The 27,743-nt window shown below is 32.5% G+C and overlaps 1 protein-coding gene across 1 annotated transcript; it reads left to right on the top strand.

Annotated features, from left to right (window-relative positions):
* Positions 1–1,931: 1,931 nt before the first annotated feature.
* LOC132728904 (uncharacterized) lies at positions 1,932–20,200 on the top strand. The gene is made up of 6 exons (XM_060714616.1): positions 1,932–2,095; positions 6,014–7,138; positions 8,680–8,970; positions 10,738–10,965; positions 13,981–14,208; positions 16,587–20,200. The coding sequence occupies exons 2-6, from the start codon at positions 6,334–6,336 to the stop codon at positions 17,264–17,266; spliced, it is 2,232 nt and encodes a 743-aa protein (XP_060570599.1). The 5' UTR covers positions 1,932–2,095; positions 6,014–6,333; the 3' UTR covers positions 17,267–20,200.
* The last annotated feature ends 7,543 nt before the right edge of the window (positions 20,201–27,743 follow it).

Below are 27,743 nucleotides of genomic sequence, written 5' to 3'. Positions count from 1 at the left end.
CTTTTGCATCGTATTTTCGTCATCATGCCATCACAGTTTCTGTATCGTACCATCGTATTTTCATCATCATGCCATCACAGTTTCAGTATCGTACCATCGTATTTTCGTCATCATGCCATCACAGTTTCTGTATCGTACCATCGTATTTTCGTCATCATGCCATCACAGTTTCAGTATCGTACCATCGTATTTTCGTCATCATGCCATCACAGTTTCAGTATCGTACCATCGTATTTTCGTCATCATGCCATCACAGTTTCAGTATCGTACCATCGTATTTTCGTCATCATGCCATCACAGTTTCAGCATCGTACCATCGCATTTTCGTCATCGTGCCAGCATTGTTTCACGTTCGTACCATCGTGTTTTCATCAACAAACTTTCGCGTATTAATTATCGTAGAGTTTTCATCATTATACCATCGTGAACGGGATTCCTTATGTTTCAGTGTACGCCTTCAGGTTCAGCCATTCAAATTTATTGAATAAGAGATATTATTATTGATAGTTCCACTGTAGCTTTTAGGTTTAAAATTTCATAAAAAAGCATTAGCAAACCTATTGTTGAATACCCTTGACATGAGGTAAATAGCGAACCTCGATTCTAAAATATAAATTTGCCGTGAGAAAATATATGACAAATAATTCATAGAAAATGACAAGAGACAAATGTGCTTTCTTGTCTCTTAAAAAAACTGAGACAAATGTGCTTTCTTGTCACTTAAAAGACTTGATCGGAGCACATTTGTCACACAAATGTGTTTTTTGGGGTAGACATTAGAGGTCCAATTTGTCTCATGTGGGACAAATGAGACCGCATCGGTCTTACTTAAGAAAAATGTGCCCCGAGACAAATGTGCTCCTACACTGCTTTGTAACAGTAGAGCTAAAAATCAAAACCTTTAAAGGCACATAATGCCTCAGGATTAATAGAAAGGGTAATTAAGTAGTAATTGCCAATAGAAAGGGTAATTAAGTTTAATAATGGTTAACAATGGTTTAAAAGCATGTTAGATGCTAATCACATGAAGAAATTAGACCTTAATGTAAATTTATTTATCATAAACGTAGCAAAATGTGAACAGTAATTATTTGTCTTCCATACAAAATAATAAATCACTATAACTATAGCAATTGTCAAAAAGCAATATAATGAAAAAAGGTTTCAGGTAATTTGGCAATGAGTAGCTTTTTTGGAAACAGTATACTAAAATAAAAATATATAACAGGAGCAATCAGTGATCACATGAGCAATCAGTGATCACATGTGCCGCCTCATGATAGCCAAGTGCATGTTGCAGCTTCTATGTAGCTACTTATCAATTCTGTAAAGTTTTATTGACATTTTCATTAGTGGTATAAGAGGAGTAGTCCCGACAAAATTTATTAAAACCTTTTTATTCAAGGGTCATAACTCGGCTAAAAGATCATTAAACATTCAACAACATGCACAACTAGACTTAGTACTGATCATTCCTGTAAAGTTTGGCTGTAATTGCACCAGAAGTTTTTCTGAGGCATAATATATGGGCCTTTAAATGTAGCAGCAATAATCATATAGCCAAGCCAGATATAAGAAATCATTAGGTTTGCTGATTAATTTTACAGATATTGCAACTTACAGTTAATTTCAAGTTTAATACATAGCTATGACAAATAGATAATTAATGATAAGGATTAAGAAATACATGTAAAGCTGTTATTGTTGTTTTCTTTTGAGAGGACAGAAAGGAAAACGGCATACAGAATAAGCAACTTGTTCTTGGTAAGTGAACCATGTAGGTCTTTTCCTTCTCTGATGAAGTTACTCCGAAAAAACTGAGAGAAATATGTTTCTGCCTAGTTGACAAGTACAAATTCAAAATGGTTACAATTAATATATTTAGAATATCAATCTTATTTTGAAAAAAGTCACAACAAATACAAATGTTATACTTCTTTAAATATATACAAAGAAGATAGGAAGGGAGATAATTGCCAAAAAGTTAGGAATTGAAAAATGATAGCCTCCCTTGAACAATTAGTGCATGAAAAAGGAAGTAAAATTTCCATTTTCGATTTTAAAAAGTCAAGATAATTAAAAACAGTAAAACAAGGTAAAGATTTCCATATAAATTTCAAAGAAGTTACATAATTTCATAAAAGTAGTTTTAGAATGTAGCAGGGTTTGATTTATAGAGCACAGTAACTTTCTTTTTGTAAGTTTTCTGTTAAACACAATATTGTTTTAAAAATCACCATGACAACCAAAGTTAGTTTCTTTTTTAAAATGTTCATTTTATTTAATTAAATCCATGAATTAATTCTTGTGAAAGTCTGAACTGTCTTCAATAAATCTGTCAAACAAACTCCACTGAGGTTTATTTTACATAAAAGGAAAATTTTCCCCAAGATTTGGGTACCAAATTGTTGTTGGCCTGGACTACAAAATTTCAGGTTATTTTCTCGCTTAATATTTCGTTTTTTTTTTTGTTTTTTTTTTTTATATTTTTAAATTCTTTTGAACTTTTGAGCTCATGTGATTACCTTCAAGACAAAAATTCATTTATTCGCCAAAAATCCATTCTAAATATTACAAATAATGGACTTGAAATGAAATGAAGTTGAAAAAAATATAATTACCTTATCAAAAGATTTTCTATTAGTTTAAACAGTATTTAATTCACAAAATAATACACATGTTCATTACAAACAATATGGGGTATACATGTAAATCTTGGATATGAAAACAAGTATTAAATACGTATATTAATCTCATTTGGTAGAATTGGAAAAATAATATCTAGATATAAATAAATAATATAACTTTCAGAGGATAAAATAGATGTAATTTAAATAACTATATTAAGGTTTTTCTTCTACAGTACCAGGAATTATGGTTTAGAAATAAAAATGAAATAAGTATATTTATGTATTGACCATTGACTCCATAACTCCATTTCCATTGACCATTGACTTCCACTGCTGTATCAGCAAGGAAAAACAAACATACTAAAAATAAGACAAGTAAAATGGTTTCCTGCGGTGAACGTTTTAATGATATAAAGATATTTCATTATTATTTGGGGGGGGGGGGGGTAGATAAACGTTTGTATCAGGAATATAGTTGACAATTGAATAAACGATCAATATAGAAGAAGCTAGGTCTTGGGAAACTGGTGACCGTTGAAGAACATAAAACAATTATTTCTTTTTAAGAAATGATTAAATAGGCCTACCATTTTATGAATAATTCCGAGCAAAAAATAAATAAAGTAAACACACAAGTGTACGCAGAAAATATCTCTATTTATTATGGCAGATGTCACAATGAATATTTTAATTTTGTAGATTTTCAGTATAAACAATTAATTGTTTGTAAAATTTGAGATAGATATTATAGTAGAAACATTGATAATTTTCAAACACATCATTCAAGTTTTTCCACCTTAAACGGTAAAATAATTATAGAAAATTAGAAATATCACGTAGTAGTTTTTTGTTCTTAATTAGGTGTAATTCGGACTAAGTCCCTACTGGTAAATCCGTAACGTACCGGCAAACGGTATATAGCTAGGTTTTCGAAAAGGTCAATTAACCAATCATGTACGGTTTATAGATCACATGCTCCTACATGCACCGAATACATGTCACGTGCTCCTCCATGCCTCAAAAGTTAAACGCGTACCTATACCCTGCGGTCTCCAGACCGCAGGGAATAAAGGCAAGTCTAGGTAGAAAACTACTAATTATAATATGAAAGTAGAACAAGTAATGGTAGTCATTTTCACCTAGGTAACATAATGTAGATCATAAGATTTTTTAAAGAAAATTTTTCACACATATCAGAAGTTAATCAAAGTGCTGCAGCACTGAATGCGACAGACATGCAACCGGAGAGACATTAAGGCTTCTTTTAGAAAAAACAAAACAAAAACAAAACACAAAATACTAACAGAGAAAATTTGTTCCATACAAGTTCGAGATTTGTAGAGCAATATAGTTTGTGTCCCAAACTGATATAATTCAGATTTTCTACTATCAAGCATTTAAATACAGAATGAAATTTATGCCTAAAAACTCTGGTCAAACTTGAAAATCAGTGTCCTTATCGATTTATTCCAAGAAATGATATGTAAATAGAAAAAAATACTGTCAACGAAATATTTCTAAAATAAAACCATGCAAATAAATTTCAAGCATAATACATTATACATTTGAGAATGCTATTTAGAATTGCTTCGTGTTATATCATAGTGGGCATATAGACAATAAAATATAAGTCATTTGTATTTTTATTTCTCTTAGATATGTCTCATTAAAAAATTTTTGGTTAAAATCATCAGCAATTAATAGTGTATTTTTGAGATTTTTTTTATTTACAAGGTAAAGATGTAGAGGCCAGAGCACATCGTTTTTATTTTAATTTAAATGTCACTTAAGCACTACAGTGTTTAGTTGTCCTTTTCAATTTCACACTAAATTCCATTTTCAACTTGTTTGCTTCTTACAATTGTACAGAATTTCTAAAAGTATTGCATGAAATCCGCTGGTTTATTACATGTATAATGTGTACTCCCTAATCGCCTGTCCAAAAATCAGCACAGTGAAGCAGAATCTATTTTTAGAATAGCGAAGGTTAACTCATATCGTGACCTAGAAAAATATGTAAACAAACCACAATAATCGGAAGTAGAACTGATATTATAACTTCCGTACCACGAAAGACTACATAGTGGTAAAGTGTTGAAAAACTCTCTTCTTACATGCATTTTCAAAAATAGATATTTATACTAACCATTGTACTGTATCTAATTTATTTATAACTGCTGAATATTCAGCTAAACCCGCGGTATGAGTCACGAACATAGTTCTTCTTTTGTTAATGCGCGAGTTATCCTAGAGTCACGAAAAACTTTTGATTTATTAATAATAATGTTTTGTATAATGTAGAAATATATATTTCCTACTAATAATGTCTTGGAACTCAGAGCTTACATCTTTATTGTAGTATAATTTGCTGTCCTACTTTTTCGACAGCGGTAAATCGATTCGGCAGTAATTTGCATATTGCACAATAATACTACTGGACTACAACGTTTTTATCAATAATATACGTTCATATTTTAACTTGGATAACTTAATTTGAAATTGAAAAGGCTAAATATGGAAGATTTTAAGATATCCCGAAAAAGTATGGGAGTTTTGAAGGATCAAATTCATGTACTATTTCTTGGGCTGTTAATCGGTTTAGGACACTTTGCGTGATTGTAGTGAAGGTGACTTAGCTCTGAACGCGCCTGAGGGCGCGTCCGTCGCAAAAATGTCATTCAGACATTCAAGGCAAGAAGCTTATAAATAGCCATAAAGGGATACATTAGACTGTTTCTGTATAAGCCATATAAAAGTGTGATTTATCAATTATTTGTTTAAAAAGTATGAATACAATAGTTTTGAAAAACATAAAATGGAGACATACACGAAAATGTATTGAATAAAGCAATATATAAAAAAGAAATTTAAATTGACCATGAACAGTCATAAAAACATAATTAAAAGGGGACTAACTCTATATATATTAAAGATGTGACTGACTGGCTTCTTTCCCTTGTTTTATTACAGAATGCAACTTGCATCATAGAAATGGATATCTACGTGGGTTATTATGAAGACAAATTCTAACAACTGTGTTTCACTCTAATGACATTGAGCTTATATGATGGTGAGTGTTCACAACTATCAAGAATTTCAGTTGTTTAATAGAAATGGTTTATCAAACTTTTGTGTATGTGTTCCACGCAAAATTTGAACCACAAGTGATACAACCATAGGTTCCCACTGACCTCACAGAGCTTCATATGACAATGAAAGAGGCAAAGTATATATGAAACATTCACAACCATATTATGGAAAAAAAATGATAAAAATGCATGAATGTGATTTGTGTATACATTATGTATACTTTATAAGTTTTATTGAATATAGTTTTGATTAACAACTCGCAATATATAGATTTTTTTTGTTTTTATTTCCAGGGCATTTACAAATGGAAACAGTAGATAAAGACTTTTCTGCTTTGATGTTACTGTGAACAAAAGCAAAGAATGTCACTTTTTAATCGATCTGATGGACTATAATACTAAATACTTCATAGGATCTTTTATTTGTATATGTGATATTTGATTAAAATTGTTCATCTCATCTTCTACCAGAGATGGAATCTTCGAAAGCATTAGATACATTAACCAGAGTGTTTGCTGTAACCTACAAAGTGATTTTAGTAACCTTTATTTTTACCACACACTGAATTAAAAAAATTCTTTGATCAGGTGTGAGCCATACAACAAAAAGGAAAATGTATTCGCTAATACTGACAATAGCATGGGTGTTTTCATGTAATCGGATATCTGATGAAATTTTTTCATCTTATCTTCCACCTGAGATGGTATCTTTGAAAACATTAGATACATTACAAGAATATGTTATATACACAGTGATTTTAGTAACCATAATGTACTCTGAATCAAAATATTTCTTTGATCTGGTCACAAAACGTGCTGTGAGGCAATTATCGCTAATACTTACAGTACATGTGATTGCATGTTATCTGATACTTGATGAAAATTGTCCATCTTTTGTTCTATCTGTGATGGAAGATACAAAAACCAGAGTGTTTGCTAGATTCTACAAAGTGATGATTTTTGGAACCTTTTTTTTTCAAGCTACTTTCGATGCCTTTATAAAACGCTTTGATCAGGCCACAAAACCTGATAGGGCTCCCATGGAAACGAAATGGACAATATATACCGGTATACAACATGTACAGTTATGTGTACATTTGATGTCTCTCTTAAACGCATCAAATGAGAAAAAAACCGAATTGTATGTCAGAATCCTCAAAGTTATTTTAAGATACTTAATGTTTGCATCAAGTTTCGATGACTTAAAAAATTTCTTTGATCAGGTCACAAAACCTGATGTGAGTCATACAACAAATAGGAAAATATTTCTGCTAATACTAGAGTTTGTGACGTTTGTATGTTTTGCGATTTTATTTCCAATGAGAGTTATTTTTGGAGTTGTAACCATAAAGGTACTGAAAAAAGACTTTGCAAGAATCAGGAGCGAATACAGAGTGACAGCTCTAAAGGGAATTACAAGTAAGAAAACTTTTTTCATGTTTGTTTGTTTTTGTTGGGTTTTAAGTCCCACAATGATAGTCATATCATGGTGACGTTCAGCTTAACCAGTGTATGATGGTAGACTCAGGTGCCCCTTCCTGAATTATTTCAGGAACTAGTTGGCACTCAAGTAGTGACATTCTGTAGTTTCCTGGGCAGCTTTTCTCGCATGAATGAATCCAAGAATCTCTTACAAGATTCGAGTTAGCAAATTAATCCACTCAGCCATATAGAGAAATGTTTTAGCTTGCAATAATCAAGTCCTTGACATTAAGACCCACAGAGTAACACATTTCAACATGTTCGTTTTGATTTTCATTAGTAAATGTGTACGATATTGTTTTTTCATTTAAACAAATTGACTTCGTTGTCTTTTCAAAATATCCTAGTTATTACCTGTATTAAAGGGTTATTAATTACCTGTATTAAAAACTGAGGGGTTTTTTAAGTGAAGGGACCGAAAATATTTTTTCACGATTTCCGTATAACTTGATATATCTCTAGATCAATAACTCATCTACAAAATTTCAAATTATTCGCTCACTCTATTTCCCAGAAATAGTCAATTTTACAAATTGGCCCAATAAATTAAAACCGTTTAAACGCTTTTCACTCAAGTCGGCCAAAACTTGCAAACAAATCGATTATCAATTTAATACCTATTATATTTATATATCCTCTATTGCTTGGTTTCAAATTTAAATGTACCAGTTGATTTAAGAAAGAATTTCAAAATTTATTATTTTAGGCTATTTGACCTCATTGGAGGTCCTTTAAATTATGAATTTTATCAGTTTTTATTGATTTATTCCCAGTAAAAATGAGATGAGACAGAGTTTCAAGACAATCAAAAGACAAAGCTTATGACTTTTTGGAAGGATGTGAAAACTCCGTAACTTACTTTGGTTTTATAACACTGACAGTACGATGCTTCATTAATTAGAGACTAGCACACGTGTTTGCTTTATCCACCGCCATTGTTAAATAAAATTGTCCACATAAACAAGCAGACCAATAGTGTTGTCAGGCTTCTATATAAGCAATGCTTTGATTGGCCAATGATAGTCAGCAGCCCGGAATGTGACACACTGCATCACCGTGAAATAATCACTTACGGCCAAATACTTCTTTTTGTAAAGTTAATTTTCCTTTGATCTTTCAAAAGAGAGAAATGGGAATACAGTTCGTAAAATTTGTGCCAATTCCCTCGCGATGAGCCCTGAGCACATGTATTAAAAATAGAAAGCAAGTAATCATTTGGCAAAAAAAAAGGGTATAGTACAGTTCATAGAAACGGTAGCGTTTCAGTTTTAAGTAATCTTGTAAACGTTACAAAAATTGTAAATGTTGGGGCTTAAATAGACATACACATATGGCATTCAAGTCTTGGTAATGCCAATATACAAGTTAACAAACAATTATCTTTATCCACTTATGACAAAGCTTATACATGTATGTAAGGAAATGTATATTTTAATGCTTCAAATTCTTTTAAAGAATAAATAACTTTTTTCATTCAGGTGAAAGATCACCTAGCAAATACAGAAATATTTCAAATGAGGGAGTTGTAATAAAATCTTTTGATGGTTTACCAAGAAGTCGTCACATACTCTCTGACATACGACCAGGAAATGCAAAACAATTCAAGAAAGCTCATGACAATACGCTATCAGAGCAAATGGTTAACAACATGTCAGTGAAAATGAAGTCAGTTGGGGCTTTCTTATCAAGCAATTTTGTAATAGGAACCGTATTTAGAGTGGGGAGTAAATATGTAATGACAGCTTTGCATGTTGTGAAGAGAATTACAAGTAAGAAAACTTTATTTTTTATTTTTGTTTTTGTTGGGTTTTAAGTTCCAAACCAATAGTAAATGGTAACATTAAAGCTTAACCAGTAGCGGAAGACCTTTGGTGCCCCTCCCTGAATTGTTATACTTCCGAAACGAAGTTTGGTGGTGGGGGTATATAGGAGTCACTCGGTGGTCGGTCGGTCCAGCGGTCCGTTGCATTTTCCTTGCCCGGAGCATAACTTGAAGACTAATGGTTGGAATTCAATACAACTTCATACAATTGTCAAGCACATTGAAAGAGAGTGCAGTGCACAAGAATCAGAACTCTATCTCCACTAATTACAGAGTTATTGCCTTTGTTACTTTTTCTTGTCCGAAACATATTTTGAAAAGTACTAGTTGGAATCCAAAACAACTTCATACAATGATCAAACACAAAATGGGGTAGTGCAGTTCACAAGAACCATTACTCTGTCTAAAGGTAATACAGAGTTATTGCCCTTTGTTACTTTTCCATTGCTTTCTTTTGTCCGGAACATGACTTGAAGACTTATGGTTGGAATTCAATATAACTTCATACAATGGTCGAGCACATTGAAAGGAAGTGCAGTGCACAAGAACCATAACTATATCTAAAGTAATTGCAGAGTTATTGCCCTGTGTTACTTTTCCATTGCTTTTTTTGTCCGGAGCATAACTTGAAGACTTTTGGTTGGAATTCAATAAATCTTCATACAATGGTCAAGCACATTGAAAGAAAGTGCAGTGCACAAGAACCAAACTCTATCTAAAGTACAGAGTTATTGCCCTTTGTTAATTTTCCTTGTCCGGAGCATAACTTAAAAACTAATGTTTAGAATTCAATGCAACTTCATGTTGAGATGAGACAGAGTTTCAAGACTATCAAAAGACGTAATTTACGGCTTTTTTGGAAGGATGTGAAAACTCCGTTACTTACTTTGGTTTTATTACACTGACAGTACAATGCTTCATAAATTAGAGAATAGCAAACATGCTTACTTTATCCACCCACAATTGTTAAGTAAAATAGTCCATATAAACAAGCAGACCAATAGTGTTGTCAGGCTTCTATACAAGCAATGCTTTGATTGGCCAATGATAGTCGGCAGCCTGGAATGTGACACACTGCATCACCGTGAAATAATCACTTACGGCATAATACTTCTTTTTGTAAAGTTAATTTTCTTTTGATCTTTCAAAAGAGTGAAATTGGGATACAGTGCAAAAGATTGTGCCGACTCCTTCGTGATGAGCCATGAATATTATTTATTTGTCATTGTATTAAAATTAGAAATTAAGTAATCATTTCGCAACTCAAATAAATGGTATAGTATAGAACATAGAAGTACCTAAACGTTTAAACGGAATCGTTTCGGTTTTTAGCAATCCTGTCAACATTACAAAAAATTGTAAATGTTGGAGCCTTACTGGACATTCACATATTGCATTAAACTTAAAGTCTTGGTAATGCCAAAACAATAGTCTTTATCCTCTAATGACAAAGCTTATACATGTATGTAAAGAAATGTATATTTAAATGCTTCAATTTTTTTTTTAAAGATTGAATAACTTTTCTCATTCAGTCCTAGAGGACTGGCCATTATTGCTGAAAATGACTGGTCAAAAGCTTGATGATCCAATTGTGTATTTTGTTTTTGTTGTATCAGTAATGGACTGCCATAGCCTAATATTTCACATTAAACCAGCTGTGAATTACATGAACAAACAGCTAGACATGCAGTACATGAGCTAAACTCTTTTGAAGGTTTACCAAGAAGTCTACGGGATGGAGTCTCTAATATACGACCAGGAAATGCAAATAAATTCAAGAAAGCTCATGACAATACGCTATCAGAGCAAATGGTTGATAATATGTCAGTGAAAATGAAGTCAGTTGGGGCTATCATATCACGTAATTTTGCAATAGGAACCGTATTTAGAGTGGGGAGTAAATATGTAATGACAGCTTTGCATGTTGTGAAGAGAACTACAAGTAAGAAAACTTTATTTTTTCTTTTAGTTTTTTGTGGGTTTTAAGTGCCAAACCAATAGTAAATGGTAACATTACAGTTTTACCAGTAGAGGAAGACCTTTGGTGCTCCTCCCTGAATTTTTATACCCTCGAAACGAAGTTTGGGGGGTATATAAGAGTCACTCGGTGGTAAGTCGGTTGGTCAGTTGGTCGGTCGGTCCAGCGGTCCGTTGCATTTCCCTTGTCCGGAGCATAACTTGAAGACTAATGGTTGGAATTCAATACAACTTTACACAATGGTCAAGCACATTGAGAGGAAGTGCAGTTTACAAGAACCATAACTCTATCTCAACTAATTACAGAGTTATTGCCTTTTGTTAATTTTCCTTGTCCGGAGCATAAGTTGAAAAGTACGGGTTGGAATTCAAAACAACTTCATACAATGATCAAGCACAATAAGGGGTAGTGCAGCGCACAAGAACCATAACTCTATTAAAAGTAATAACACAGTTATTGCCCTTGTTACTTTTCCATTGCTTTCTTTTGTCCAGAGCATAACTTGAAGACTTTTGTTGGAATTCAGTATAACTTCATACAATGGTCAAGTACATTAAAAGGAAGTGCATTTCTTAAGAACCAGTACTCTATCTAAAGTAATTACAGAGTTATTGCCCTTTGTTATTTTTCCATTGCTTTTTTGTCCGGAGCATAACTTAAAGACTGATGGTTGGAATTCAATACAACTTCATACAGTGGTCAAGCACATTGAGAGGAAGTGCAGTACACAAGAACCATTACTCTATCTAAAGTTATTACAAAGTTACTGCCCTTTATTACTTTCCCATTGCTTTCTTTTGTCCGGACCATAACTTGAAGACTTATGGTTGGAATTCAATATAACTCAGGTTAAACTTAATATAATGATCAAGCACATTGAGAGGAAGTGCAGTGCACAAGAACCATAACTCCATTTTGACTAATAAAAGAGAAATTGCCCTTTGTTAATTTTCCTTGTCCGGAACATAACTTAAAAACTACTAAGTGAAATTCAATACAACTTCATACAATGTTCAAGCACAATAAGAGAACTTGCAGTGCATAAGAACCAAAAACTGTATCTAAAGTAATTACAGAGTTATTGCCCTTTGTTACTTTTCCATTGCTTTTTTTGTCCGGATTATAACTTGAAGACTAAAAGTTGAAATTCAAAACAATTTCATACAATAATCAAGCAAAATGAGAGGAAGTGCAGTGCACAAAAACCATAACTCTATTTAAAGTTATTTCAGAGTTACTGCCCTTTGTTACTTTTCCATTTCTTTCTTTTGTCCGGATCATAACTTGAAGACTTATGGTTTGAATTCAATATAACTTCATATAATAGTCAAGCACATTGATAGGAAGTGCAGTGCACAATAACCATAACTCCATCTTGACTAATTACACAGTTATTGCCCTTTGTTACTTTTCCTTGTCCGGAGCATAACTTGAAGACTGATAGTTGGAATTCAATTCAACTTCATACAATGGTCAAGCACATTAAGAGGAAGTGCAGTGCCCAAGAACCATAAAACCATTTTGACAAATTACAGAGTTATTTCTCTTTGATAAAAACTTTTCCTTGTCCAGAGCATAACTTGAAAAGTACTGGTTGGAATTCAAAACAACTTCATACAATGGTCAAGCACAATAAGAGGAAGTGCAGTGGAGAAGAACCATAACTCCAGAGTAATTACAGAGTTATTGCCCTTTGTTACTTTTCCATTGCTTTTTTCTTGTCCAGAGCATAACTTGAAATATTCATGTTTAAATTCAATACAATTTCACACAATGGTCAAGTATATTGAGAGATAGTGCACAGAAACCATGACTCGATCTTTATTGGCTCATTTATAAGTTTTTGCTCTTTGTTTTTTATTGTCCAGTGCATAAATTGAAAATTAATAGTTCACTGAAACTTCATACAATGGTCGAGGGCAGTGCGATGAAGTGCAGTGCAAAGGAACCATGACTTTATTTGGACAAAATACATTTATTGCCCTTTGCTACTTCTTTTGTTTAGTGCATAACTTGAAAACTAGTTGTTGGAATTCAATACAACTTCATACAATGGTCAAGCGCAATGAGAGGAAGTGCAGTGTACAATAACCATAACTCCACCCTCAGTTTTTGAAAAATTATTGGCTTTTTGGGAAGGATGTGAAAACTCCGTTACTTACTTTGGTTTTATAACACTGACAGTACAATGCTTCATTAATTAGAGAATAGCAAACATGTTTACTTTATCCACCCACCATTGTTTAAATATATAGTCCATATAAACAAGCAGACCAATAGTGTTGTCAGGTTTCTATATAAGCAATGCTTTGATTGGCCAATGATAGTCGGCAGCCTGGAATGTGACACACTTCATCACCGTGAAATAATCACTTACGGGTAAAAACTTCTTTTTGTAAAGTTAATTTTCCTTTGATCTTTCAAAAGAGTGAAATTGGGATACAGTGCAAAAGATTGTGCCGACTCCTTCGTGATCATCCATGAACATTATTTATTTGTTATTGTATTAAAATTAGAAATTAAGTAATCATTTCGCAACTCAAATAAATGGTATAGTATAGAACATAGAAGTACCTAAACGTTTAAACGGAATCGTTTCGGTTTTTAGCAATCTTGTCAACATAACAAAAAATTGTAAATGTTGGAGCCTTACTGGACATACACATATTGCATTAAACTTAAAGTCTTGGTAATGCCAAAACAATAGTCTTTATCCTCTAATGACAAAGCTTATACATGTATGTAAAGAAATGTATATTTAAATGCTTCAATTTTTTTAAAGATTGAATAACTTTTCTCATTCAATCCTAGAGGACTGACCATTATTGCAAACAATGACTGGTCAAAAGCTTGATGATCCAATTGTGTATATCATTTTTCTTGCATCAGTAATGGACTGTCAAAGCCCAATATTTTACATTAAGCCAGCTATGATTTACATGAACAAACAGGCAGTACTTGAGCTAAAATCTTTTGAAGGTTTACCAAGAAGACACACAGATGGAATCTCTGATATACGACCAGAAAATGAAAATGAATTCAAGAAAGCTCATGACAATACGCTATCAGAGCAAATGGTTGACAACATGTCAGTGAAAATGAAATCAGTTGGGGCTGTCGTATCAAGCAATTTTGTAATAGGAACCGTATTTAGAGTGGGGAGTAAATATGTAATGACAGCTTTGCATGTTGTGAAGAGAATTACAAGTAAGAAACCTTTCTTTTTTTCTTTTTGTTTTTGTTGGGTTTTAAGTCCCGAACTAATAGTAAATGGTAACATTACAGCTTTACCAGTAGAGGAAGACCTTTGGTGCCCCTCCCTGAATTTTTATACTTCCGAGACGAAATTAGGCGTGGGGGGTGTATATAGGAGTCACTCGGTGGTCGGTCGGTCGGTCCAGCGGTCCGTTGCATTTTCCTTGTCCGGAGCATAACTTGAAGACTAATAGTTGGAATTCAATACAACTTCAAATAATAGTCAAGCACATTGAGAGGAAGTGCAGTGCCCAAGAGCCATAACTCTATCTCCACTAATTACAGAGTTATTGCCCTTTGTTACTTTTCTTTGTCCGGAGCATAACTTGAAAAGTACAAGGTGGAATCCAAAACAACTTCATACAATGATCAAGCACAATAAGGGAAAGTGCAGTGTACAAGAACCATAACTCTATCTAAAGTAAATACAGAGTTATTGCCTTTTGCTACTTTTCCATTACATTACATGAAGACTTTTGATGTGAATTCAATATAACTTCATACAATTGTGAAGAACATTGAAAGGAAGTGCAGTGCACAAGAATCATAACTTTATCTAAAGTAATTACAGAGTTATTGCCCTTTGTTACTTTTCCATTGCTTTTTTGTGCGGACCATAACTTGAAGACTTTTGGTTGGAATTCACTTAAACTTCATACAATGGTCAAGCACACTGAAAGGCGGTGCAGTGCATAGGAACCAAATCACTATCTAATTACAGAATTATTGCCCTTTGTAACTTTCCCGTTGCTTTTTTGTCCGGACCATAACTTGAAGACTAATGGTTGAAATTCAATACAACTTCACAAAATGATCAAGCACATTGATAGAAAGTGCAGTGCACAAGAACCATAACTATATCTAAAGTTATTACAGTGTTATTGCGCTTTGTTACTTTTTCATTGCTTTCTTTTGTCCGGACAATGTAACAATGTTACAATGTAAGTGCAATGCACAAAAACCATAACTCTATTTAAAGTTATTTCAGAGTTACTGCCCTTTGTTACTTTTCCATTTCTTTCTTTTGTCCGGACAATAACTTAAAGACTAATGGTTGGAATTCAATATTACTTCATACAATGGTCAAGTACATTGAGAGAAAGTGCAGTGCATAAGAACGATAACTCCATCTTGACTAATTACAGAGTCATTGCCCTTTGTTACTTTTCCTTGTACGGAGCATAACTTGAAAACTTCTAGTTGGAATTCAATACAACTTCATACAATGGTCAAGCACATTAAGAGGAAGTACAGTGCGCAAGAACCATAACACCATTTTTGCAAATTACAGAGTTATTGCCCTTTGATATAAACTTTTCCTTTTCCAGAGCATAACTTGAAAAGTACTGGTTGGAATTCAAAACAACTTCATACAATGGTCAAGCACAACGAGAGGAACTGCAGTGCACAAGAACCATAACTATGTCCAGAGTAATTAACGAGTTATTGCCCCTTGTTACTTTTCCATTTCTTTTTTCTTGTCCAGAGCATAACTTGAAAACTTCTTGTTGGAATTCAATACAATTTCATACAATGGTCAAATAGATTAAGTGAAAGCACAGTGCACAGAAAACATAACTTTTTCTTGACTCATTTACGAGTTTTTGCCCTTTGTTCCTTTTTATTGTCCAGTGCATAAATTGAAAATTAATGGTTGGAATTCAATGGTCAAGGGCAGTGAGATTAAGTGCAGTGCACGAGAACCATAACTCTATTTGAACAAATTACAGTCATTGCCCTTTGCTACTTCTTGTGTTCAGTGCATAACTTGAAAACTAGTTGTTGGAATTCAATACAACTTCATAAAATGGTCAAGCCAGTGAGAGGAAGTGCAGTGCTTAATAACCATAACCCCATCTTCAGTATTTGTAGAGTTATTGCCCTTTGTTCTTTTTCCTTGTCCGGTGCATAACTTAAAACTTAATGTTTAGAATTCAATTCAACTTCATACAATGGTCAAGAGCAATGAGAGGAAGTGCAGTGCTCAAGAAGCGTTACTCTTTCTGGACTTATTACAGAATAATTCAATGAAACTTCATCAATTGTCAACCAAATTGAAAGGAAATGCAACATACAAGAACCACAACTACTTTCTTTAATTGCACACAACCATAACTCTATTTCAATTCTTTTGTAAGGTATTCTGTTACTAGTAACTTCCTCATTTCCGAGGCAGTCTTGCGGGGGTATTAATCACATTTAGTGATAGTTCTAGTTTTAATTATTTCACGAACAAGTGGGCACCCATGTATAAACACTGACATTCATATGTAAGGAGATTTATGTGATACCTTAATTGAAAATATTTTTATTTTTATGGATTCCTTCAGATCCTAAAGAACTGTGCAGTATTGCAGATACTGACTGGTCCAAGCTTGATGACCCAACTGTGTATATCACATTTGCTGGAACTGTGATGGACCTCCGAAGACCAATATTTCACATTAAACCAGACGTGATTTACATGAACAAACAGCTAGACATTGCAGTTCTAGAACTAAGCACTGCAAAAGATTTGCCAAGAAGCCTAACATTAAGTAAAGATATGGGGAAAAGGAAATGCGTAAGCATAATTGGATTTGGACAACCCAATGATTCCAGGAAACGACTGGATGCGAACTGTGAAGTTCTGAACATTAACCATATAATTACAACCATTGACAATTATTTCAATGCAAATCCAAGTGTCTTGCAACTAAATGGACTTCAACCTGGTGGCATAAAAGGTGAATACATTGAATTACATAACACTGATATGTTTCCTTGCCACACATCTTTTGAACATGGTTCATCAGGAGCACCTGCTATAGAGGATAATGAGGTTGTAGGAATATTGGTGAAAGGAATACCAGCCATTTACTATAACCTGAGAGATTCTTCTTATTTTACAGCCAGTGGTATTGACAAGTTACCTAAAAACTTGATGTTTGAGCTCTGTATCAAACCAGAGAGTATCTTCAATCATATGCGCTCCGTAGTACCAATGCTAGCTGTGGATTTATTTGACTGAAATGGGAAAATATTTTGATATGTTATTTTGTGAAATGAAGGCATAGATGAATGTGATAAGGTACTTTCATTAACTTTCACAAGTATAGGTCAAAAGTCGTCAAAGGAACAGATTCAAAAGTGTTTCATTGAGAGCTTAGAGCTTCAAACACACTCAAACTAAAATAAATAAATATAAAATAAAGTCATCTCTGTGTTTTAAGTGCAAATGATTCTCTCTTTTTTTTTGTTATTGACATGCCTATAGTGTTAGCGCGCCATGAAACCTTGTTTGTATGACGGAAATCATGAAATGACATCACATTAAAAGCACGCTTTGCAATGGCGTTTTTACAGTCACAACAGAGGCACAGGCTTGTGATAAACATGTATACTTTGTTTTCATTGCTACTTGAGGCAGACACAGGAACTTTATAAAGCAAATATGGTGTGTCCATATCTCAATCCAGGATAGTTTTAGTTTCTAAGCTGAGTATACACACATGCATCTTGTAATAGAAATTGCTCTTTCTTGTTTTTATTAATGCCTTTCACTCTTTAACAATGATTTTGATTTTACTGTGATAAATGCATTTAATAATATCATTTGTATTTCATTTTACAAGCCTTTACATCTTTACCTTACAGGAAGTTACATCCATGTAGTCTTTTGCTATTGTTATTGTTTGGTAATTTTGACCTGAGATATTTGAATATTCAATGACCTTTGGTCCGGTATTATCAGATTTTGTAATTTTAATGTATGTTGTTGAATAAATAAACTTAGAATAACCAGCTTAAGACTTAACTTACAAGCCTTAGTGACATAAAGGTACAAGACTTCCAGTTGGTTTCAAATTGAAAATTGTATGTTTCAATCACATGAATTTTTTCTATGTTTTCTTGTATGATTTTTTTTATATTTTGCAAAATTTAAATAATCCTTTTTGTTTTTGACATGCCTATAGTGCTATGCTTTTATTTAACATGCCATAATGCTGTGTTTGTATGACGCAAATCATGAATGACATCACATTCAAATATATGCACGGCCTTGCAAAGGAATTTTTACAGAGTCACAAAAGCGGCAATGGGTAATTGATAAACATGTATTCTATGTTTTCATTTTCACTAGAGGCAGACACAGAAACTTTATGAAGCAAATATGGTTTGTCCATATCTCAATTTAACTTGAGGATCCAGGATTGAGTTAGTTTCTAAGCTGAGTATACACACACATGCATCTTGTAATAAAAATTGCTTCTTCTTGTTTATATAATGCCATTCACTCATATTTTGTAAATTAACAATACTGGACTTTTGTAAACATGGTTTTGATTTTTATGTGATAAAATGCATTTATTATAGCATTTGTGCTTCATTTTACAAACTGTATTGATCTGTTAAATCTATAAGTAATTTAGTATGTTTGTAGTCTTTTACTTATATTAGCAATATTATTTAATAACTAAATAATGCATGGAGTATATACCAATCATTTAAATAACAATTCATTTATGTTAGTTTGTTTGTAACAATGTTTATCTGGTTTTTATGTTTTCAAGACATTTTCTTGTGATATCTCAGGAGTCGATTTTACTGAATAACTAACCAGTAAATAACAATTTGTCCACAAGTGACTGACTACATGATTTCTGTATCAGCAGTGACGGACTCATGACCCATTAGACTCGATGTCAGTGTCAGAGAATTTAATTTAATGTCACAGAGAAATTATTCCTCCCTCGCTCGAAGATCGCAGCCAGCGACCTTGATTTCTAATCCAATGCTCTCGCTATTTAGATATGTGGGAAAACAACTATATAGATAATGACGATTTTTGTAGATTGCAACACTACAATAATAAGGGAACTATTGGTTATGCACAACTACCTTTTCCTTCAGGAACTTTTAAAAATTATTTCATAATAAAAGGGCTCTTAGCAATGATTTACGCACGCAGTCAAACTTAGACTTTTTTCTCAAAAAGGTAAAGAATAAGCAATTTGGATCTTTAACTCTTATAATCAAATCCTCATGAACATTATCCAGCCAGTATGAAAAACAAAATCGCTGTATAGATAATAGGGCAATATAAACGTCTAATGCTTAATGAAACAAAAATCACATTTTGATAGAAGTCGTTTCATATATTATTTATTATTCATTTATTTATTTTATTATGGTCTGATCTATACATACATATACAATTAAAACAATATACATACAGTGAATTGTATAGCCATTCTTTTAAGAACTATAACAGACTGTTATAGTTTATAAGAGACGCAACTCCACAGTCCATATTACAGAGATCTATAATACAACTGTAATATCTTCTGTAGATTTACCTCCCTTATTTACGTTAATTATACACATTTACATGTCAATATAAACACATCATAATTAATATCTCTAAGACATTTATAAGTAAAACAGCATATTCCAGGCATTGAATGTTATACTTAAAATAATTAAATTGTACTAATATTTATACCTACAATATAACTGTATGAGTAATAACATTAGGGTTGTAAATATTAAAATGGAAGAATGAAATCTCATTACTGTACTAAATGGTACCCTAAATGGTTGTCTCCTTATAAATGTACTAAAATCATCTATACATACTTATTATACTTTGTCTTTATACATTCTAAAAGTTTGATGATAACCACTGACCTCAACTTAAAATCTGCCATAAATAATTTGTTAATAAAATACTGAATTTTGTAAATGTGGCACTATTGCGCATAACAAAAAAATGTCTTACAAAGTCATATATCACTCATGGTCAGACCATGAATGGACTGGTCAGTGGTGATTATCAAAACAGGAAGATAAAATTTTCTAGTTGGTTTAAAAATACATTTATAACATTTATACATTAAAAAGTTCTTTTGCTATTAAAATATATATACATGTACTTTTTGACACCTGTTTTAACTGAAATTGTGCAATGAAATTGTGCAAAATCAGCTGGTTCTCCACACAGCCATAATAAATAACATTTCAATTGGTGAAGACTATTCAGTTCATGATTTTTTTCCCAAATATATTTTGTTAGAAATCGTGCAACATGTACATGTGCATCTTCACATTACCTCAATTAGACCAACATCTGAACCATTTAATTTTTAGCATCATAGAAATAAATAATCTTAAAGAAGCATGCCTCCAGGTAAGCCAAAATATTTCAAGAAAATCAAACTTGAGAAAAAGAAGTTTTTTAAAAAAATATAAAAAGATTGTAGATGCAAGAAATGACTTTCAATTCAAGGGTCAAGTAATAACTTACACTTTATTAGTGATTAATGACAGACTATTGCGTGAATAGCGCAGTAAGGGCGACTTTTTGCATATTTTGACCTCTTTTTGGTATGTGAAATGTAAGTGCCATTTGCAAAGTGTTGATTACTTTCAATCTTCAGTGTTTACTTCACAATCTTTTACTTTTCAATACATTTTCAAAATTTTCATGAGAATAAGCATGATTTGGAGGTGTTCTGCTTTAAAGTAATGAAGAGTGGAAACAAAACTGCTCACTATAATATTATCTTAACTCGCAAAAATAAAAAGTACATGGTTTTTTTTTGTCACCCTTAAACATGATAAGGATTACAGGGTTATGTTTGCCTATGTACAAATAACTGGGTCAGGCTTTTAAAGAAATGTGTTCAGTGATCCGGCTGTGCGGGTTGCCTCTAATTTAACCGGTCGGAAGCGAATGTTTGTAAAACTAAATGTTCTCAAATACCGGTAGCATTGTATGAACCAAATACACGAGGAACTAAAATCCAGATCTTTGGAATAAACAACAACAAAAAAACCAACAAAAAAACAACAACAAAAAAATATAAGAAAAGAAAAAATTCCTTTTCGAGAAATCGAACCAGGGTCTTTACACTGAGGAAGCCAACGCTCAACCACAACGCTAATACGCTGAACGGTTAAAACTAAGTAATTATTTTGGTGATTAAAGATTTAGGCGATAAATAATATGCTTTTATAGAAGAATTATCGACACCTCTGTTTGTCAATATTGATGTAAACAGATAATGAAAGGAATAGCGAATTCGAGCTGTACGCTTGTCTATTTTCATTTTCTGTCTAATACATCCCATAAAATATATCACGCTTTCTTTTAGATTTCTTTAAACATCTTTCGTTTTGTTTTAAATTCATCGAAAACTGTATTGAAATGGCCCGTGAATTATGCGACATTGGGCAGGCCCGATAACAGAATTTTGCATTTGTCCGAAAAGCTGACAATCTTAGTTTTCAGATGATACAATTCATTCAATCATCGATGCGTTACTATAGTCCTCACGATCTCGCTGCATAAACTCGCGAAACATATATGGCACAAATGTGTCGTCTGCAAAATGCCATGCAATTTTCATTCTGCTCGTTTTCACATATCTCGCAGAAACGGACGAATGACATCTTGATATTTCATAACATTGGAATAACTTAATCTCACGAAACACATATGATTCAAATGTGTCGTCTGCAAATTCCTGAAAGTGTACCATTTAATTTTCACTCTGCTGTTATTACTATAACTTGCTGTAACAGACGTATCATTCACATCTTGATCTCACACAGCATTTGAATTTCTTAAACTCGCGAAACACATGTGACACAAATATGTGGTCTGCAAAATTGCTGGTACTTACGCCTTTTTAAGTCCAAGGTTTATTCTGTGATAATTAAGGCTAAAGGAAATTTCAATGAAAGGAAAATGGAAGCGGAACACGGACATTTATTTGTACAAGCATATATATAGTAATTTATAACGTTTAAAACATCATAAACACGTTTCTCCGATTTCAAAGTAAAAAAGGTCTATACTCAATTAAAAGTGCGCTACATCAAGTTTAACCCTCAAAATATACTTAAAGGGACTCTCCACTGACATGATTTTTGACATGATGGGACTGAAAATATTTTTCCTGATAAATGTACCATTTGATGTAGGTTAAAACCAATAAACTTTGTGCAAAATTTTAGATCATTCGTGCACTTCGTTTTTCCAGAATAATTATTCAAATTGTAAAAAATGACGCAAATGAAAAGCGGTTTAAACGCTTTTCACTCAAATCGGGCTAAAAAAAGCATAAACATACGATTTCCAATGTATTTCAAAGAATATTTCTTAACTATCTTTGCATATATTTCTGTTCAAAGATCCCCAGCTCATTTATGTAAGAAATTCAAATGTTATGTTTTTAGTCTTTTTTTAACCTCATTGGAGTCCCTTTAAATGGTATCGGGTACATCGCAGTGTATTGCAATCGAATCAAGTGCCGTCTTCGTTGAAATCATTTGTTGCCATTTGTTTTATAAACTGGCATTATTAATTTCCCGAATTTCCAAAATATGGATATTTTGTGAAAGTATCATTGATATGATGTGATGCCGTTGTATTATTGGGTCGTTTTGCACACATGTGTACGTGTTTTTTTAAACAAAATTAGGTAAAAGTTGCGTCCCCTCGTCAAACTGTACAGAAGTTTTTGCATAAACGACACTGAAATGCATCGTGTGCGTTTAATAAGTTAAACGAGTACATATGTAGGCTGCAGTCTCGCTAAAACATTAAAACGTAAAACAAGAAAAGCATTGATGCAAAGCATCAAAGGGCGACGCAAAAAGATTTGATCCAGGTCTGCACCTAAATACTTAACAAAAGATGTGTACTTTATAGCAGTACCATTACATGTGACCTGGAGGCTAGGCCCAGTTTAAATTGAAACTTAAACCAAAAAGAATAGACTCTGTCTTGCCAAGATTCAAAGACAATTCATAGTCAATTAACCAATCTTATAAGACTCATACTTATAACAAGAAAGAATTTCTTCAGATTTATTTTACCAGACACAAGGATTCCTGAGTAATCAGCATATAATCACAGGCACCAGTATCGGACCTGGGACGAAAAAATATGACTAGATTGATAAAAAAAACATGTGTTCATAAAAACCAAAATAATGTAAATAATGACCCCCTTTAAATATATACTTAGAATAATTAACTTAAAGTATATTTTCAATGGGGGTCATTATTTACATTTTATTTTGGTTTTTGACACTTTTGAGATGAACACAGTTTTTTTAAACAATCTGGTCCCAGGTCTGATACTCGTGCCTGTACATATAATAAAAACTTATTGCTTAGGGTTGCAGACATGTCATTGACATATATTAGACATAAAAGAGGACCTAAAATTAACATAAGGGGGACACCATAGGTACTCAGAGCAGTAGTAGAATGGGTACCAGCCACATCCACCAGCTGCTGTCTATTAGAGATAAGACTTAAACCCTGTAAGAATGTCATTACATATGGCAGATGCTTGAAGTTTCTTGAAGAAGAAGAAAAAGAGCTTCTTCATGTGCAGTATAGAAGGATCAACTGTATCAAATGCCCTTTGTAGATCTAAGAGTATCATGCAATACTTCCTGTGTCTATTTTAAATTTAATGCAATCTGTTAAATGAATCAAACATGAATTGTGTCAGTTGAAAAACCACTTCTAAATCCTGACTAAAACTGCCTGACCATGACTCGAACCCATGACTTTCAGAAGACCAACTGAGCTATCCGGCCGGCTACACATTTTCTCTTTGATAATGAACAGTTCGTAACCATAACATATTCTCCCACTATATTGATTTGTGTCCTTGAATTTCTTATGTTTACAGAGCATAGTGAATTGAACTTATGCTTATATGCAGTCACAGGATGAGAAAAACTTTCAGCTTGACCAGAACTCGAACCTGTGACCCACAGAATAATGTACCGCAGCTGTAGCGATTAAGCTATCTGGCCACTTTTACATTTTCTCCCCGAAATAGTGAACAGTTCTAAACCGTGACAGATACTTTGAGATTTTTAAATTAACAGATAATTAGTTCTTAATCAATCAAATAAGAAAAAAAAAACTTACATACTCATTGTCTTAATTAAAAATAACAATTTATATATATTATTGTATACAATAATTATTTTTACTAAAAAGGGCTAAGGCAGTTAGTGCCATTATTTATAACAGGTCAATTTTTAAAGTGAACATAACTGTGCTAATACATGTACAATACCTATTTTTTGTACAGATAAAAAACTAACCTTTTTTCTATGATCAGAAATTTTATGAAGCCTGATTTGTATTTTGCATCCAGGGCGAAAACATAAAAATGCAACATACAAACCACTTTGTGGTAGATTTGTATTTTCGTGTTTTCATCTGGCGCCCAGTTACTTTTTGTACTATGTTGGTTTTCATGTGGCACAAATCACCCACTTTTAAATTTAGTGCGCAATTTTATTCAAGGGCAAGTAACAATCTGCTCTATGTAAAGTCTGTTGTCGGGTTGACTCAGGAGACCTGGAGGTTGAGACCGGTTGTCCTCCATTACAAATAGATGATAAGACAGAAGCTGTCCTTTTCAAACTATGCACATGTTATTATGTTAAAATTAGAATAAGTTCTATTCAGAATATGATTTTTTTGAGACTTTAATAATTATATTGCTTGATCCAAGTTTAAGGAAAAATTTTCAGTCAATACATGTATTATATCATTTATAACTTTAAATGAAAGTTTCATCGCTTTAATAATAAATGACATAACTGTAAATCTTTAAATATTATAAGTTTCATCATATCAATACACTAAGATATACATGTATGCACATAACATTAATAATTCCCAGTTTCTATTAAATAAAATATGAAATCCTAACATTAACATGCTTTTGATGACCTTACAACTGGTAAATTTTATACAACAAAAATATTTTGATAAGTAATACCTAAGATAGACAGAAAAAGAACAAATAATTTAGTAAAACATGAGTTACTTCCCCTTAAAAATAGAGAAAACCTGAAACCCAAAAGAACAGCCTAAACAGCAAAAGTATGAAATGTTGCTCAGTTTTTATTAAGCCATGCAAATTAAATGGTAAAGTATTCATAAAAGAATAGATGGCCATGTGACAGCAATAATTGCAGAAAAATCGGATAGCTTTTCAACATCCGGATACTGGTACACTTTGTAAAAAAAACCATTCTGCGCAACAGATAAACGTAAAAAGGATGAAATCAATAGGATAATCGTTTGTAGGAAATTTTTGAAAATATATAAAATGAATGAATGACTGGATACGGCATCAATGTAGACCACAACGATATTTCGAAATCCGGGTTTTAGTATTGTCAATAAAAACTAAGGGACTAGCTGTTAAACTTAACCTGCAATTTCGTGGAAATAATATCACAATGCACATGCGTTTTACAATAAAATTATAAATACAAATATAACACAACATATTTGTTTACTTGATTTTTCGAATCATAATAAAACTGATCAACACAACATGACATTAACTGCTAATAATAACAGCTCTTCCATAGGCCAAAATATAAAGCATTCCATAAGAGACAACGCCGCTCACCGGCGTCGCCAACAAAATTCAGTCATATACTTACCGACAACAGCAAACGGTTCATATTTTATCCACCGCTTCTGCGACGAATACGCCACCGCCGTTTTGATGGACCCACCGCTTCTGGACAGTGCACTATATTTTTATGTTTTAATTAGGGGAAAAATGTCAATTTTGAGTGTACTGTTGTAGAAGAATAAAAAAATAACAAACGGTATAAACGTCATATATAATAATAATAACATTCTAGAAAATGGAATTTCGATAAAAAGAAATTTAACTTAAACATGTCACAATGTAATGATTTTTTACAATTTTACACTGTAAATAATAGTTTGGTAAATCCTTAAACATCGTATCTGATCATAGCAGTTATACAATCAATACTTTCATCTTTAAGACATTATGACATGCCCATCCAAGGAAATAGAGTGAAAGAGCAGTAGTTATTATAACTACAATGTATAATAATGATGATGATAATAATAATAATAATAATAATAATAATAATGATAATAATGATAATAATAATAATAATAGCTATTAAAAAAGGTGACACATGAAGATGTGTCATCGTGAAACACAAAAAACATATCTTTATTTTAAAGGTGGCCTTCTTAACAGCTCTCACACACACGCATGCAAGCACGCACGCTTGCATCATCATCATTATCATCATCAAACAATCTATTTTTCAATTAAGATTTGATCTTTAAATAAACATACGTTGATTGTTTTGACAAACGCTCCTTTAGGATATCGACATTTACACACTTTTCTTTTAACTATTATAGTATAAAAAAGAACACTTGTTTTTGTTTTAATTTTGTATTTCATTATAAACCAATATATATAAGTATCATGTGAAAATACATAGCAAGTGAAAATGTGCGGAGCCCCTAAGGTGACATTTTCGACACAGTTTTCCCGGCAATTAATTCGTTTTTACGAAATATTAATTCGTAAGTACGAAATATTCGTTTTTACGAAATAATAATTCTTTTTTACGAAATATTATTTCGTTTTTTTATTTAATTTCTTTTTTTCGTTTTTACGAAATATGTATTCGTTTTTTACGAAATATTAATTCCTTTTTACTAAATATTAATTCGTAATTACGAAATATCAATTCGTTTTTTACGAAATATTAATTCCTTTTTAGGAAATATTGGAAAAAGCGTTGAAAATGTTACCTTAGGGGCTCCGTAAAAATGCACTAATGTCATACAAGTTTTTACAAACGTTTCAAAACAATTTTGATTTATAAAATAATTCCTGAGTTCTTTTATTTTTGAACATTCATTTAACGAGTTCAATTTAAAATAGATACTAGTAATATTTGAATTGTCGATGTCTGTCGTCTACAAGGAAGTTGGATTGTATTAGTCGACAGACACGTTACATATCAGCTTGTAAAAGACGTTCACTTAACATTTCATTAACTGAACATTAGGCTTTCAAAATGTTAACCTGTCGATAATCTTGGCTGACGTTCAGAAGAACCTGACATGGATCCACATTTACATGTAAAGACCATTTCTTTTAGGTCCGAGCGAAAGTTTGTTCCACTGAGCAGTAAATGAGAAAGTTCAAGCTGTTGTTAAATATGAAAAAGTGCTATAGACATAGAAAACAAAAACCGCTATATTATTAGGAAACAAATCCGCTATATTATTTAAAACATTATAAATGGCGTGAAGAGTGTCGGCCTTATCCGATGTTAACAGTTCAAAATAAAAAATAAGCCATAAATGTAAGCGGTAACACTGATACACAGTGGAGAAGGGATGCGCTAATGCATAGTTTGTTGAACGTTCCTTGACGGCTTTGTCGGTTAGAACTATTAAGACGTTGTCTTAATTTTCTGATAAACAATTTTGTCGATATAACAATGTTACATAATATCATAAATACAGAGTAGAATGCACAGAAACCAAACAATGACACTTTTTGAATACCTGCACTGCTTTCATCAATACATGTACACAAACTGATGCCAGAACACGTTTTCTGTAAACAAAACTGCTGCAGATATATGTGTTATAATTAG

This window comes from Ruditapes philippinarum, unplaced genomic scaffold, assembly GCF_026571515.1.
Source record: "Ruditapes philippinarum isolate M1 unplaced genomic scaffold, ASM2657151v2 ctg12012_1_1_1_1, whole genome shotgun sequence".
Taxonomy (NCBI): Eukaryota; Metazoa; Mollusca; class Bivalvia; order Venerida; family Veneridae; genus Ruditapes; species Ruditapes philippinarum.
This window is presented reverse-complemented; position numbering and strand designations above follow the sequence as displayed.

Bases quoted from the DNA above. Each gene is read 5' to 3' on its own strand.
- LOC132728904 (XM_060714616.1), top strand. From the start codon at position 6,334: ATGTATTCGCTAATACTGACAATAGCATGGGTGTTTTCATGTAATCGG. The intron at 7,139-8,679 runs GTAAGAAAACTT...TTTTTCATTCAG, and splicing joins AGCTCTAAAGGGAATTACAA to GTGAAAGATCACCTAGCAAA. The intron at 10,966-13,980 runs GTAAGAAAACTT...AATCTTTTGAAG, and splicing joins TGTTGTGAAGAGAACTACAA to GTTTACCAAGAAGACACACA.